The sequence below is a fragment of the Trichechus manatus genome, unplaced genomic scaffold, assembly GCF_000243295.1.
Source record: "Trichechus manatus latirostris isolate Lorelei unplaced genomic scaffold, TriManLat1.0 scaffold00031, whole genome shotgun sequence".
Lineage (NCBI taxonomy): Eukaryota > Metazoa > Chordata > Mammalia > Sirenia > Trichechidae > Trichechus > Trichechus manatus.
The window spans coordinates 6777210-6792903 of NW_004443967.1; the positions used below are offsets into that span (position 1 = coordinate 6777210).

Sequence of the window (15694 nt, forward strand, 5' to 3'; positions counted from 1 at the left end):
CCAACCCTACAGGAAAGAGTAGAACCGCCCCATAGGGTCTATTAGATTGTAATCTTTAAGGAAGGACGACCTGGTGGTGCAGTGGTTAATCTTGGCTTCTAACTCTTTGAAAGGTCAGTGGTTCGAACCCACCAGCCGCTCTGTGGGAGACACATATGACAGTCTGCTTCCATAAAGACTACTGCCTTGGGGCCACATAAACCAGAGACTGCATCAGCCTGAGACCAGAAGAACTAGATGGTGCCCAGCTACCACCAATGACTGCCCTGACAGGGAACACAACAGAGAGTCCCGGATGGAGCAGGAGAAAGGTGGGGTACAGAACTCAAATTCTAGTAAAAAGACCAGACTTAATGGTCTGACTGAGACTGGAGGAACACCAGAAAGCATGGCCCCCAGGCTCTCTGTCAACCCAGAACTAAAACCATTCCTGAGGCCAACTCCTCAGACAAAGATGAGACTGGACTATTGGACATAAAATGATACTCATGAAGAGTGTGCTTCTTAGCTCAAGTAAATACATGAGACTAAATGGGCAGCTCCTGTCCTGAGGTGAGATGAGAAGGCAGAGAGGGTCAGGAGCTTGCTGACTGGACAAGAGAAATCAGGGGTGGGAAGAAGAAGTATGCTGTCACAGTATAGGGAGAGCAATTAGGGTCACATAACAATGTACGTGTAAATTTTTGTATGAGAGACTAACTTGAATTGTAAACTTTCACTTAAAGTACAACAATGAAATTTTTTTTAAAAAAACTAAAGCCTTGGAAATCCTATGGGGCAGCTCTACTCTGTCCTATAAGGTTCCTATGGGTCAGAATAGACTCAACAGCAATGGGTTTAATCTTTAGGGAAGAGACTGCCACATTTTTCTCCCATGGAGTGGCTGGTGGGTTCAAACCACCGAACTTTCTGTTACCAGCCAAGCATTTAACCACTGAGCCATCAGGGCTCCCCCATAAAGATTACAGCCTAGAAAATCCTATGGGGCAGTTATGCTCTGTCACACGGGGTCACTATGAGTCAGACTCAACTCGATGGCACACAACCACAGCAGAAGAGCACAGGCTTTGGAGCGTGTGATACAAATCCAAGCTCCCCAACATCTCTGCTGCATGGCCCTCAGAAAGCCATTTAATCTCTCTGAGCCCAGGTTTCCTCACCAGGCTCATAACACCTACCTTTCAGTGGGTACCCATTACCATTACCCATTGCCACTGAATCGATTCTAACTCATAGGGACCCTACAGGACAGAGCAGAACTGTCCCAGAGGGTTTCCAAGGAGCAGCTGGTAGATTCGAACTGCTGACCTTTGGGCTAGCAGCTGAGCTCTCAGCCACTGCACTACCAGGGCTCAACTTTCAGTGAGTGGGAGGCAGAAATTTAACAGTGTGTTGGAGGGGGCATTCCAGGCAAACAATGAGATAAACAGGCCGTGGGGGCAGGACACACAGCAGGGGCTCCCCAAGGGTGATTCCTCTCCCACTCCTACCTCCCCTTTGAAGCCAGTGCAGGTTTGGAGGTACACCGCTCTGTGATGGGCAGAGGCCCTGAGGGAACTGTAGTTTGACCAAAAATAGGCCATCTGACCAAGTGATTAAAAGTCTGTCATATGCTAATGACTGGATGGGGCGGACCTTCGGCCAATTTAGTAGGAGTAAATTGCAATTGATTTTCGAAGAAATTGCTTGTTCTCTTGCCTTTCCTCAGCTGTGTCACACTGTCTCACACACAGCTGCCTTTGTCACAGCCAGAGCTGAAACACGTGTCGAGAAAGATCTTTTTGAGGCAAAAAGATTACACAGACCCACACACACACACACACACACGAATGCATAATATATGTATCTCCACACTTGTACACGTGAGCAGGCACATATACAAATATATGTATATGTGTGTGTGTGTGTGTGTATATACATGTTCACATAAATGTTTTAGAGGGCTTACATTTAGAAACAATTATGCCACGGCTGCCATAACCTTCTGTGTGCTTTGTAAATCCCCTGGTGGTTGGCGAGCTACCCTGAGTCATTTTTATTTTTACAGCAGCCTCCTATTTGAAGAAAGATCATAAAAGAGCACAGCCCTGAAATCTCTCCACACACTCCCCAGCCCTCTTGATGTAAATCCCTGGATATGAAAAGAAAATGGTTAAAAGATCACAGAAGATAAAAATAATAATAATAATAAAGGTTAACAATGGCTGCTTTCACCCTAATTTCTGATACGGTGATAGACCCTCTTAGAACATTAATTAGAATGGAAAGAGAGATGAAAGAAAAGCCCAGGGGATATAATAAATTAGCCCTTTATGCAAATCACCCATTCGTTTTCATCACTGACCCAGCTAGCTGAGTCTTTAAATTACAGGAAGTGGTTCACTTCTTTAACAAAAAATATCAGATGAAAGATTAATTTTTTTAAAATAATCTGAGGGCTGGGAGGGCTCAATGCAACATAATGATTTCTCATTTCTCCTTGCAGGCCACTCTGAAGGGAGCCAAAACATCCGAAAATAAACATTCCAGCCACTGATTAAATCCCTGCTGCCAAACAGAGACTTATTAATTAACCGTTGTTTCAAAACAGTTGGAAAGCATGGACAACTACCCCCTTAACCAAAGTCGACGGCTTGGTTCCCGACCTCACTGCAGGAGAAATAAAGCTTATCACGTGAAGGGGACCGCAGGCCTGAACAGGTGAAGGACAATTTAAATGGGATGGGGAAATGCCACAATATGAGGAGTTTCAAATATCAATTTTAAAACAAACACACGCCTAATCTGACTTGTCATCGCTGTCCTAGGCAATTTATGTTCTACTGTCCTAGCAATTTATAGAACTCTCAGTTTTCTTATCGGTGAAATGAGGGGATTGGACTAGAATGACCTTCAGAGGCCCTACAGCCTCTACAATCCAGTGATTTTATGTACCTCTTTGCAAAACAAACACAGCCCTTGCAATCACTTAATTTATTTAAATACAATCTGATGGCATACATTTGTCGACTGAACTCACTCCTGGCTTCCCTTTATCTTTCCTACTCTCACTTTCCCCCTTCTCTCTACTTTCTCCGTTTACTTATTTGTTATTTTGTTCTATCTTCTTCCATGTATTCAAATAAGATGCCTTACATACATTCTGGATCAAAGTAAGATGTACGTGGAATAAATCATGCTTTAAAAAATGTTATTAACATGAAAAATATACATGCCAAGATCACAAGTTTCCTAGGTAGGAAGAAAAACAGTGAGTCCCAGAATAATACAAGATTCAATAAACAGACCCTTAGAGGAGGAAGAGAAATATACTAAAGATTGTCCTAGTTCACTGCCCTTATGTTATAAAAGGAGCATGTTTTATCTACTCTCAGAAAGGGTAGATATTTGCCCAAGGTCACCCAGCTAGTTAGGAGCAAAGTTGGAATCAGAACACAGGTCTCCAGACTCCTGGACCAGTGCTTTTTCACCAAATAATCTCGATTTGATACCTTCTCTTGAGAATTGGATACTGTATCCCAGGGAACAAAAACAGGACACCCTTTGGAAAGAATAAGCTTCCACAGCAGAAAAATTAAGAGATGGCAGAAAAAAATTCTTCAGAGGACTAAGGAGAAGGATTGAGGACAGACATATTGGCTATAAATAATTTTGCACCTTGTAACAATCTTCAGTTCATGCAATTACCTGTCACTCACTGATGTTTTATCTCCCTTCTTCTGCTAACAGGACCGCAAGGTACTACAGCAACTCTATGCAAAAGATTTGACTGTTTCTACCTCCATGATTTTACTGGAGGTGAAACATCCAGGCCTTTGCCAGAAGTACTGAGATACTAGAAATCTGTTTTTTTATTCGTGAAACTTCTGAGGTTGGCAGTTGATCTCAGTAATAAAATTTGCCTTTGGGAACTGATCAGCAACACAGAAAGACACAGATTCCTAAGGTCATCAGGCAGGTATGTGATATGACAGCATGTACAGACTATGACCTCATTTTTGTTAAAAAAAAAAAAAAAAAAGAGTGTGTACAGAGCTAAGACTGCTAATCAAAAGGTCAGCAGTTCGAAGCCACCAGCCCCTCCTTGGAAACGCTATGGGGCAGTTCTACTCTGTCCTGTAAGGTCGCTATGAGTCAGAATCGACTCAACAGCAAAGGGTATTCATAAAGCCGAAAGGCTCATAGCAACATGTTTATAGTGGGTATTGAGGAGCCCTGGTGGCGCAATCGTTAAGTGTTTGCTGCTAATCGAAAGGTTGGCAGTTCAAACCTACCCAGTGGCTTCGTGGGAATAAAGACCTGGTGATCTGCTCCCGTAAAGATTACAACCTAGGAAACTCTATGAGGCAGTTCTACTCTGTCACATGGGGTCGCTATGATTCGAAAATCGACTTGACGGCACCTAACGACAACCGTGGTTATCTTTGAGGGGTAGAATTATGGGTGATTTAAATTTGTTTTCCTTTTTTACCTGTTTGTAATTTATTATCATCCCACAATAAAAATGGCCTGGTAAGGGGGCAGGAGGGGAAGGGGAATAAAACTAAAAGTAGTGGTCTGTGAAAGTGAAATATAAGAGTACTTAGCCGAGCTTGTGCAGATGGAAGCATATCCCAGGTTTAAGGCATGCCCTTCTCAGGGAGCAGTAATTCTTCTTGCTATGAGGGGTGTTGGAAGAAAGATTTATAGGGAGAGGTTAGAAGAATGGGAGTCAGTCAAGCTGAGAAGGAAAGGCTGATCACAAGAATCCTTAAGCACAGGAAGAGCTCCTATCCCAGTGATCACCAGCTGTAGCAAACTCACCTCTGACCAAAAAGCATAAGGGCACGGGCCAAAGGAACAAGAGAGATTCAGAGCAGGAATAGGGAAGACTTTCCCCAAAGGGTAGTTAAACCTGAAACTGAGTTATTGAGACAGGACTTTCCTCCAGGGCCCTTTAGATAGAGGATAGATTTTTTCCTTTCTTGTCCAAGGTAGTTTATGAGCAGCCTTCCTGAAGGCTCTGGATTGCTATCTCTTTCAACATATAGAATCACTGTTCCATGATCAGGGAATGTGGTGTGCTGACAAGGGTGCTAGTCTTGGAGTCAGGAGACAGCAGACAGCTAACATGACATTGGCACATCATTAAAAATAACTGAGATATTACTGAGGACGAAGTATGTTTCAGGCACTCTGCTAGTTATTTTACATGTAGTATCCTTAATCCACAGGAACCTATTAAAAAAAAAAAAAAAAAACCCATTGCCGTCAAGTTGATTCCAACTCATAGCGACCTACAGGACAGAGTAGAACTGCCCCATAGAGTTTCCAAGGAGGGGCTGGTGGATTTGAACTGCCGACCTTTTGGTTAGCGGCCAAGCTCTTAACCATTATGCCACCAGGGCTCCGCAAGAACCTATAAGGTAGGCATTATCAATCATCTCACTTTACATCCAAGGAACCTGAGGCGCAGTGAGCTCAAGTGGCCTGTACAAGACCAAGTGAGTGGCAGAGCTGGGATCCACCAAGCTGGGTGGAACTTTAGAGAGTACGTCCTTTCTCTGGCACCAGCATATGAAAAGGTGTGAAAGCATGAAGCTGCCCAGAGCACTGGTGGAACAGCAGGTCAAACTGGCTTGCTTAGAACACAGGGTAGCTGGGGCAAGATGGAAGGCTGATTAGCAGAAGAGTCTGTAAAGGATTGTTGAAGCCAGGTCATTCCTCTAAGTCACTAAGGTGCTAAGGTAAGACATGGCAATGGGGAGACCAGACTGAATTGGGAGAAACTAGATATGAGGGGGCCAAGAAGAAGGCCAATGCAAAGTTCAAGTGAGAGACAATGTGTGTGTGATAAGGGAATGAAGAGAGAGAAGCAATTCAAAAGACACATCCAAGGTAATTTCAGAAAGCAGGACTTGGTGATGGGTCCTGCTTGAAGGACTAAGCATGGTGGAGGGGACAAAGATGACCCCAAAGTGTACAGCTTAGATCACTAGGTAGATGATAAGACAGGGACTCAGGAAGAGAAGGGTATAAGGAGAAAAGAAGAGAGACAATAATATCCATTTCAGATGAGCTGAGTTTGAGATGACTGAATTACAGCCAGATGGACTGGTCCAAGACTAGTTTACCATAGTGCTCAGGAGAGGGTGGAATAAGAGGGAAGGCTCTGCGTCATCTGTGTAAGTGGTAGCTGAGGTCCCAGGAATGGATGAGGTCTGTGAAAAACAGAAAGAGGCCAACACCGGCCTCCCTAAGGGAGAGCCACGTCCTGGCAAAGGTCTTGGAGGCTTCCTTCAAGCTATGTGATCCTGGCCAAATCCCTTGTCCTCTCTGAGCTTCAATTCTATAAAAGCAAAGCGTTGGACGAGATCCCAAGGCCCCTTCTACTCAGATATTTAACCAACCATCAATGCTGGGATACCAGCTCAGAGCTAGGAAGGATGACTGGTGCTAAGTAGACACCCAGCATAACAAGCAAGTCACTGATGTTCCAGTGGGAAGGGCAAACACATAAATAAGTCCTCCCAATACACTGTGATTAACAGCTCTCATAAAGGCAAGAGCAAAATGCAGAGTGAGGGAGTCCTGAGTTGGAAGTGCCTGTCTGGGGGAATTCCAGGAAGGCCCTCAGAGATGCAATTTGATCTCGCTCTTGGAGAATTGAAACTTCCCAAGCAGAGGCAAGACCATGTGCAAAGGCACAGAAATGTAAAAGCACATGAAATACTTGGAGAATGGTTGAGTGCAGAAAGCTTGAGTAGAGAGAGGGGTGATGGTGCTTGGAGGAGAACAGGGCCAGGCTGTAAAGGGGCTCCACTGGCCTTTCAGATTTCACCATATATCAGAATAAGTAGTAGAGAACCAATCAGGGTCCTCACGTAGAGGAACGACACAATTAGGCTTCTGCTTTAGCCGGCTGAATGCAAAGGAATGGATGAACACACACCCCTAGGAGCTGGTACTTACAGGCCCTTCTCTCTCACCATATTTTGAGAAGATAGCAGATGACATTATAAGGCTTTTCTCCAACACGGAAAACTTAAGAAATTTTAAAAAATAGTTACATAAATACGATGGTACATTAAAACATAAATGGCTAATTATTTATAGCATAATTCAGAAAAAGAGGCTGGACTCAAAAGAGAGTATAGGGGCATGTCATCCTGGAGGAAACATCCCATTTCCAGGTCCTAAGGCTTCCTGCGAAGGTTTAAGCAACTCCCAGATCTAACTGAAAAGCTGGCAGTTCAAACCCATCCAGCAGCTTTGTGGGAGAAAGATCTGGTGATCTGCTTCCATAAGGATTACAGCCAAGAAAACCCTATGGAGCAGTTCTACTCCGTCACAGAGGGTGGCTATGAATTGGAATCGACTGGCTGGCGCCCAACAACAACAGGACTTGTTAGGGAAATGATGTCAGAGCCAGAGGGCTGGGACTTTGACTTTCACCAAACCAGATTTAGGATGCTCAAATCCTAACATTACTCTTTCCTCACAATCTATCCACTTGATTCTTGTTTGTAATACCATCAACTCTAATTACACTCAAGGAAGGCCTGGCATCTCTTGACTCTTCTCTACAAAATCCCATCTCCCAATCAATAGCTTTAAACCTTGGATCCCTCCTTTGCTCTTGCTGCTGCTGAGGTGCTTATATCCTCCCTCTGATCTCCATCCTCAAAATCCTCCTGGCACCCACTCTACCCCACTGCACTTTCAAAACTTCTCGCTGCTTTGTTCTCCTCTGCAGAGGTTCCAAAAAATTGCCAATAGGTTCATCTTCCTTTTAAATCAATGTTTACTTCTTGCTGCCTCTTGAACTTTCATGAAAAACAAAAGGGAAGGCAGAATGAAGGTTAAAGAGCAGCTGGGAGGGAAGCAGATGTTAAACACTACATCGTGGTTTCGGTCTCCTGGGCCTCCAAGCTCGCACACCGCTCTGCCCTCTTGGTTCCCAAGACACTTTCTCTGTTCTCTCTTCTACCTCAATGTCTCTTGCAACTGGCTCACTTTTTTCTTTGCGTACTCCCACTCGCTGTCTGACTCTTCATTTTCAAATCAAATTAAAAAAAACCCACTGCCACTGAGTCGATTCTGACTCATAGCAACCCTGCAGGACAGAACAGAACTGCCCCATTAAGTTTCCAAGGCTGTAAATCTTTACAGAAGCAGTCTGCCACATCTTTCTCCCATGGAGCAGCTGGTGGGTTCCAACAGTGACCTTTTGGTTAGCAGCTGGGCGTTTAACCACTGCACCATGAGGGCTCCTATCTTCCTGTTCAAGACCCCTAAAAACCACCCACATCAACCCACAGTAAATATACCTCCTCAAGCCCTTAAAAGTGCCTTCGAGGCCAAATGCTTCCACTATCAAGTTTCCACAAGTGTCGTCCCTCCAATCTTCCATTGCAGTTCTTGTCTGGGGAGGGTGCTTGATTTATTTCTCTTCTGCAGTTCAGGCTTCAGAACAGAGATGACAGTTTTTGGATTCTGCTTTATTTTTACTCCCTTCTTTGTTCTCACCAGGCCACCAATGGTAATACCTCATCATGGCCTTTTATCTGGCTAGCAAGTAAACAATGGCAAAGATGGCTGGATGTTGAAGGAGTCCGAAGGAAATGGAAATGCAAGAACGTCAAACATGTCTTGCTCAGTGAGGGGATTCAGCCCACGCTAAATGTATGTGGATAAACATTCTCTTCACACTGGGCAGAGAAATCCAAATACGGAAACTCTGATCACTACCAGATCTGTAAAAGGCAGAGGCCTTGTTGTCCTGGTTTCTTCAGAGAAACTTTCAAGATGGAAAGAGATGTTTTAGAAACTCCGATTCAAACCATGAAAAGCAATATTTATCATCTTGTTCCTCTGTCCTTCCCCATCCTACAAATGCCAAACTGAATAATATGCATTATTCAATGACTTAAAACCTCTCAGGGCTCCATTTGGCTTTACTATACCCACTTAAGAAACACAGTCATTGTCAGAGGTCAGATCTCATTAGTGCTGGAACCTAAATTCAATGCCCTTGAGATATGAAATGTGGCTCTACACAAGGCCTTCCTGCCTCTGGTTAATTTCATGATGACTTCTGGATTCTCAGCAGGACAAGTCTCACAAACTAAAGATCATATTTGTTATGGAAAGATACCTGGCTGAGGGGTGGATCCAAAAAACAAATGACTGAAATTTGGTCCATGCAGAAGAATCTCAGATACTCGTGAAAGAAATTCAGATGAACCAATGGTATCTGAGAATGACTGAGCCACCTCAAGTGCAGAAATGAGCGCAAGGATTGAAAAGGCAATGCAAGCGCACAGTGGAGGGAGTCTGGAGGTGACCTTGCTCTTTCCCTCAGAATCATGCACTGTTAGGACTGGAGATTATATCATTAAACCAATGAGAAAAAAGTAACCCAAAGAGGGAAATGAGTCCATGAAAGCTTCACAGTTCATATCAGATCTGACATTAAAACCCAGATGACGGTTCCACCTTGCCCACCTCCTCACATAAGGATGGTCATACCCTTGCAGGTATCAGCATAAAGACTGAGGAGTCAAGCTTCCATGAGGTGGGCAGCAGGCCAGAAGCACTGGCCCACACTAGAAAGGCCAGCTTCACCTCCAGTACCCCATCTGCCACACCTCATCCTAGTTCCTACAGACCTGCTCCCAGGAGAGCCCAGATGGTCACACACATTGCCTATGTGTCTCTCGTACACTGCTTGGGCCACTGTCCTGGCTGAGACAGGGGAACAGAGAGCATCTATGGGGATTTCCAGTGAAAATTATCAGCATTATTCAGGATAATATATGGATGCTTTAATACCAGATGTGTACCCATGTAGTCCACCCTGAACTACACACAGACACACACACTTTTCCACTGAAATGAAAGACAGAATGATGCAGACCAGGGCTTCTCAAGCTTCATGTGCATAGGAAGCACCCAGGAATCCTGTTAAAATGCAGATACTGATTCAGTAGATCTTGGGTAGAGTCTGAGATTCTGAACCTCTAACCAGCTCCCAGATGACCCCGATGCTGCTGGTCTGAGGACCACACTTTGGGTAGCAATTAGCAAGGGGCAGAAGTCGTTAATGCAGGTTTAGAATCACACAAAACCAAAAAACACCCATTGCCATTGAGTAGATTCTGACTCATAGCAACCCTGCAGGAGGGTAGAAATGCCCCACAGGGCTTTTAAGGAGCAGCTGGTGGATTTGAAATGCCGACCTTTTGGTTAGCAGTCAAACGCTTAACCACTGTGCCATCAGGCTCCAAACAAATCACGGTGTAAATCCTGGTTCCACCACTTAGAAGCTTTATGATCTTAGGCTGGTTCCTACCTTCACTATGACTCAATCTTCTCAACTATAAAATGGAAATAATAATACTTAACAAGCACTTGATGATGATTAAATAAGTTAATGATACAAAGTTCTTAACACAGTGCTTGGCATATAAGGGTTTAATAAATGTCAGCTGCTGGCTGCCTCTAAGATTCCTGAGGGCAAGAACTATATCTGTCTGGCTCACTGCCAAACCCCCAATGCCTAGAGCATAGTAATTGCTCAGTGGATGTTTTGTGAGTGAATACACGCATATATAACACACCCACATACAATATCAGTATTTATAGACCCTTTCCTTGGTTCTGTGGCTTTTCTGCAGTAAAGCATAAACCATTTACAACACTAGAACACTCTCATCAGTAACATATCAACATTTCATAGAATCAAATTCAACATCAACCACCATGTTTAACCACTGAGATACATATAATTTGGGATGACTGTATCCAACTAACTGTAAACAAATACAGACAACATCTGTCTGGAATCTGCATGCCCTTAAGAGAAATTACTGCCTTGCTCATTATTTATGGGGCTATCTGACTGAAGATCTTATGGAAACGTAATTCTAAAACTAAGTACACTTCCAAACTAAATGTAGAACGTCGAAGAGAAACAAAACAACCCGTGGGAAGCAAGACTACTTTGTAAAGGGCCGTACATTCTCTTATAAATGCACACACTTGCTCGAGAAAAATTAGAAACAGAAGAATTTCTAACAAATGGTAGAGCTTAATCTTTTAAATCAAAGGCAGATAAGTGAGTCCCTCTGAAATTCTTCAGCGATCTAAGATTATCTTCAGACATCTCGTAAAGTAAGTAGCATCATTTGGTCAGATCCCATTTCCACGGAGGCACTGTGTAAGGCATGTAACAAGAAGGGAATACGATTGCCACCTACAGACAGAAAAGGCACTCCCTTTGCAAAGCTGGCCAATCATATTTTAATGTGAAGAAAAAAAATTCAACCAAGTCACCTCCCTCCAACCTCCTCCAAATCACCACACCACATTACTTCATTTAGAATTACTTTCAAGTCATACAATCATCTCTAGGCATTCTGCCTCTTCATTATCATCATCCTATTTCTAATCTCCCAGAAACACTGCACCATTCAACTATCTACTTATACACTATCTGAGAGCCAAAGGGAATGCAAGTCAAAGAATTTCAAGCAGGCAAAGGCATCAGAGTGGAAGTACGAATCTTCTTACCTGGTATGAATGGGACCACCCGGAAAATATCGGACAATCTGCTGTTAACAGGTTCATATGGGGAATCTTCCAGCAGGTCGTTTCCTGCAAACAACAAAAAGATTGGGATCCAATTTGGAAAACAGATATACTTCAAGCAGTTTTTCACTACTGAATCTGAATTCTAATTATATTGTGATAGTGTAACAGAAAGATGCTGAAACTTTCAAAGATTTCAAATGCACCTATTTATTTGACTTTCTTTTCATTCCCTCTTTGTTGTCCTTGCTCTCCCCAGAGTGCCATGAAAACACTGATGTTGCCAGAAACCTCTCCCACTCTCTGCAAAGGAATGAAATCAAGAGGAAGAAGCCTGTGACGTCACAAGCCCTGTTTGCTTCCAGGAGCCAGTGGAAGAGAGGTGAACCAGCAGAGGCCCCATTTCTGTTTACTCCAAACATGGCGTGAAAGCAGATGTCCTAGCTGTTTTCATTCATAGGTGACGGAGCAAGCGGAAGCTACAAAGTCAAATCTGTATATTACAAAATTTTTATGTGAGTCTCAGGGGAGAATGAATGCACAGATGTTTGTGCTAGATTTACAACACACAAGCCACCTCTGGCACACAAGGACCAGAGAATTCCAGTTGGAATGGATGCTTGGGACAAGTGGATCCTTCTCTCTCTCTGAACTACTTCCGTGTTAACCAAGGTTAAACCACACCAGCTGGTTCAAGACTGATAATCTAAGATGACAAATGGTTTTTCACACATCAGCCTTTCATCAGGTTGGGGTGGGGGTTGTGAAGATAGAAAGGATTCTACTGGACCTTCCACCCTTAATTCTATGTCTTATGCCAGAATAGGTTAAAGGGAAAAAGGAGACAAGGGGCAGGGTAAGCCTCTGTGTTATTATTCTGTGAAGCCTTTAGCGAAAGCCTCAGGCTGGATCTCCCTGGAAAGAAGTTGTTCCCTGGGAGGCCTTTAATGGGATCCTACTCCGATGCTCTGACCAGGTTTCAGAGAGGTCAGCAGGGGTCTCCCAAGTACCCCCACGCCCTCACAGGGTTTTCCAACAACCAGGCCACACCAGTGCTGCTTGGGCTGCAGCAAACACCAGCTGCCGCTTTCCCCAGGGACCTATGAAAGGTCCTCCTTCTGCAGCTGGGGAGAAGTGAGCGGCGTGTTAGGTCGGCCGGCCCGGGGGCCCAGGGGCCGCCAGCCTTCACGGAGGACCCGAGAGGGATGCCGGGCGGCCTGCGCGTACCCTGCAGGCTCTGGTACATGCTCCAGTAGATGCGCAGGCAGTTCTTCTCCTTCTTCATGCCCCGCTTGCAGCGACAGTTGTAGAGTGACTTCTGTTTGAGGGCCTCCATGGCGTTGCGGCACTCGTCCTTGGCCTCGAGGCCAGACGCCAGGCTGAAGTTGGTCTCCTTGCCCGCCACGCACTGCCTCAGCGTGCGGTACTTGGTGCTGCAGCTCTGCTCCTTCAGGCACTGGTCGCTGGCTTTCACGCAGTCCAGACGATCTCCACCGCTCACCTCCGCGGACAGGAGCACGTCTGCGGGACGGAGAACAGGGGGCGTGAGTGCTGCTGGGCAGAGACTCCCACAGCCCCGTCGGGGGCGGAAAGGCGCGGTTCCAAGGCACGTGCTCCGGGAGGGGGTGCTTAACCAGGTATCCCGGGCGCCAAGCGCAGGGAAGGGGCCCGCCTCCCGAGGAGTCCGTTTCTCGCCCCGGGAACTCCCGCCCCAACCCCGGGCCGAGGTGAAGGCGGCAGCGCCGGCTCCTCGCGGGGCCTGGGGTGGGCGGGGAGCCTGTGCTGCCCCCAGCACGCGCCACCCGGCTCCCGCTGCGCGTTAGGCCGGCTTGACGGAAGCCCGGGGCTCTGAGGAGAGCAGCAGCTGGCGGGCGCGGGGCGCGGATGAGCCTCGGTCGGCTGCCGGCCCGTCGGGGCGCGCCGAAACGCTGTTGGGGGAGAAGTTTTCTCTTCGAAGTTTGCTGTCGCGGCCCCATGCTAGCCCGCGCCCCACTTGCTCCCCCGCGCCTCCTCGCGGGAGGCGCTGGGCCCGGGGCTGGAGGCCGCGGACTCGGTAGGTCCCCGCCAGACTAAGTCATTAAATACCACAGAAAATCAAAACCCAAGCACGCAAAGCTGCGGACAAGTGCCGCGCCGTCACCGCCTCCCAAGCCCAGGGCGTTGAGCTGAAAGGAGTCATTACCCCTTCTCCCCTAACGAGACTTCGCCCTCCCAAACCACCCACCCGCAAGGCCAGTGCCCTTTAGAAAGGCTCAGCGGGTACGAAAGCCAGTGGCGGCCTCGACTTACCCAGGAGCGGCAGCACGAAGTACAGGGTCGCCAGGAACATGGTGCTGGCGCGCAGCTGGTCCCCCCGCCCCCCCAAAATCACGAGCGGCCGCGGGATCTCGCCGGGGAGCTCAGCAGGCAGCGAAGCTCGGACGGCCGCGCTGCTCCGGTCGCCCGAAGTTCAGCTCCATCCAGCTAAAAAGCAAACTCCCGGGTCACCCGCCGCCACCACTGCCCGCGCGACTCAGCTCCCGGCGGGCGGCGGACGCGAGGGCGGGAGGCGGTGCTGCGTCTCCGGAATCAGGTCCGACCCAACCTGGAAGGGAGAGCGCGCTTTGAAATGAGAGTCAAGAGGGCCAGAGCCTCCCTTACCCCCTCCCTTCCCCACCCCTGCTCCCGCTGGGGGTACTTTCCAGCGCCGGGAGAGGACCCACCCCGACCCCCACGCGGGCCGGGGCGCCGGGGTGCATGTGCGTTATCCTGAGAGCCGGCGGCACCCGCCCGGCAGGGGCAAGAGAGGTCTGACACGGGCTCCCAAAGTGCTAGGGGATGTCTACCCAGCTCCAACCCAGGCAAAGAAAGAAAGAACGTTACTTTCCGAGCGCCTGGAGCCGAGCTGGCAGCTGCCGGGATCGGAGACCTCGGCGGCGGTGGCGGCTGCGGCGGCGGCGGCGGCGGCGGCGGCACCGGCTCCCTTGCCAGCCCGGCGCGCAAAAAGCCCCTCTCCCGGGAAGTTGGCCGCCCCTCCTCGCGCCGCTCGCTCGCTCGCTCGCTCAGCTTCTGGCCCTCCCCAGCCAAACTACCAATCGCTGCCCCCGTGGCCAAGCCCCCTCCCCGAGCGCGCCTCCTTTCTGAGGCGAGGGGGAGGTGACGTCCCGGCTGGGGCCCGCAGCCGGCTCCTGCTTTCCTACCCGCCTCAAGTCCTCGGCTCCTCCCGGGCGTCTGCCCCTTGCTCTCTCGCCCGGCGCCCAGGATTCGGGCGCATCCACGCCACCGCCCCGGCGAGCTTGCCGGCCCGCAGTCCCCGCGCGTCCTCCCGGACAGGTGCAGCCCCGCGCCGCCCGCCGAGCGCCCTGCGCCCCGGCTCGCGCCGGGCTCCAAAGTTGGGGGGCACCTTCAAGAAGGGAAGAGGTGGCGGGTATGCGGGGCAGCGGCGATGGGTTCCGGAGCCGACAGAACGAGAAAACTCTCCAAATGCCACCAACCTGGACTCAACCGACCGCGTCCAGAAGCGGCGAGGAGCCTGTTTAGATGTTTATTTATTTATTCTGTAGGGGGTGTTCCCGCCCTCTCCTTCCCTTTCCGGGCTCACTTTCTCTGCGCTAGGAAGGAAGATGCGGTCATCTTCGCGAGCGCGGAGGGCCGAGTTGGGCCAGGACGGTTTCCGAACAGAGCGCCCGGCTCGGAAGCCGATTAGGAGGGCTAGCGGTTACTGGAAGCGGCGCAGAGGATGGAGGGTTACGAGGCTAGATTGCTCCTGGCCTGCTCCTGCTCCCGCCGCGCCGCAGCGCCCCGCCAGCCCCGCCGAAGATCGCGCGCCGGAACAAACGCTGCATAAGCAGACACTGGTCCGCGGTGGGACCCGGGCTGGACCCCGCACACACTCTCAGGACACGCTGCGCTACACAGCCGACCGCGGGCGCCGCTAGTGTCTCTCCCTCAAACACACACACACACTCAGAGACACAAAAGGGCACACGGCACAAGGGCTCTTTCTTTCGTCCTCGTACAATGGAGCCAGACCCTTCTTCTGAACACAAAGTTTTTTTTCCACGTCACTTGCGCCTGGGACTCAAGACTTGGCTTTTTAAACACACACTCAGACGCGGGCCCCCGGAGCAGCGATCGCGAGATG

The 15694-nt window shown here is 48.4% G+C and overlaps 1 protein-coding gene across 2 annotated transcripts in view; it reads right to left on the reverse strand.

Moving 5' to 3' along the window:
- Nucleotides 1–15321, reverse strand: part of GFRA1 (GDNF family receptor alpha 1) — a 236893-nt gene extending 221572 nt beyond the window's left edge. Inside the window, exons 1-4 of one of the 2 annotated variants that reach the window (XM_004374870.2) lie at nt 15045–15321; nt 13861–14155; nt 12799–13092; nt 11554–11637 (exon numbers count right to left, since the gene is read on the reverse strand). In XM_004374870.2, coding sequence (XP_004374927.1) covers nt 11554–11637; nt 12799–13092; nt 13861–13900 — 418 coding nt within the window. In that variant the 5' untranslated portion in view covers nt 13901–14155; nt 15045–15321. Of the gene's footprint in view, nt 1–11553; nt 11638–12798; nt 13093–13860; nt 14163–15044 lie in introns of those variants that run through there. The other variant, XM_004374871.2, reaches the window with a different exon arrangement.
- Between the last annotated feature and the right edge of the window lie 373 nt (nt 15322–15694).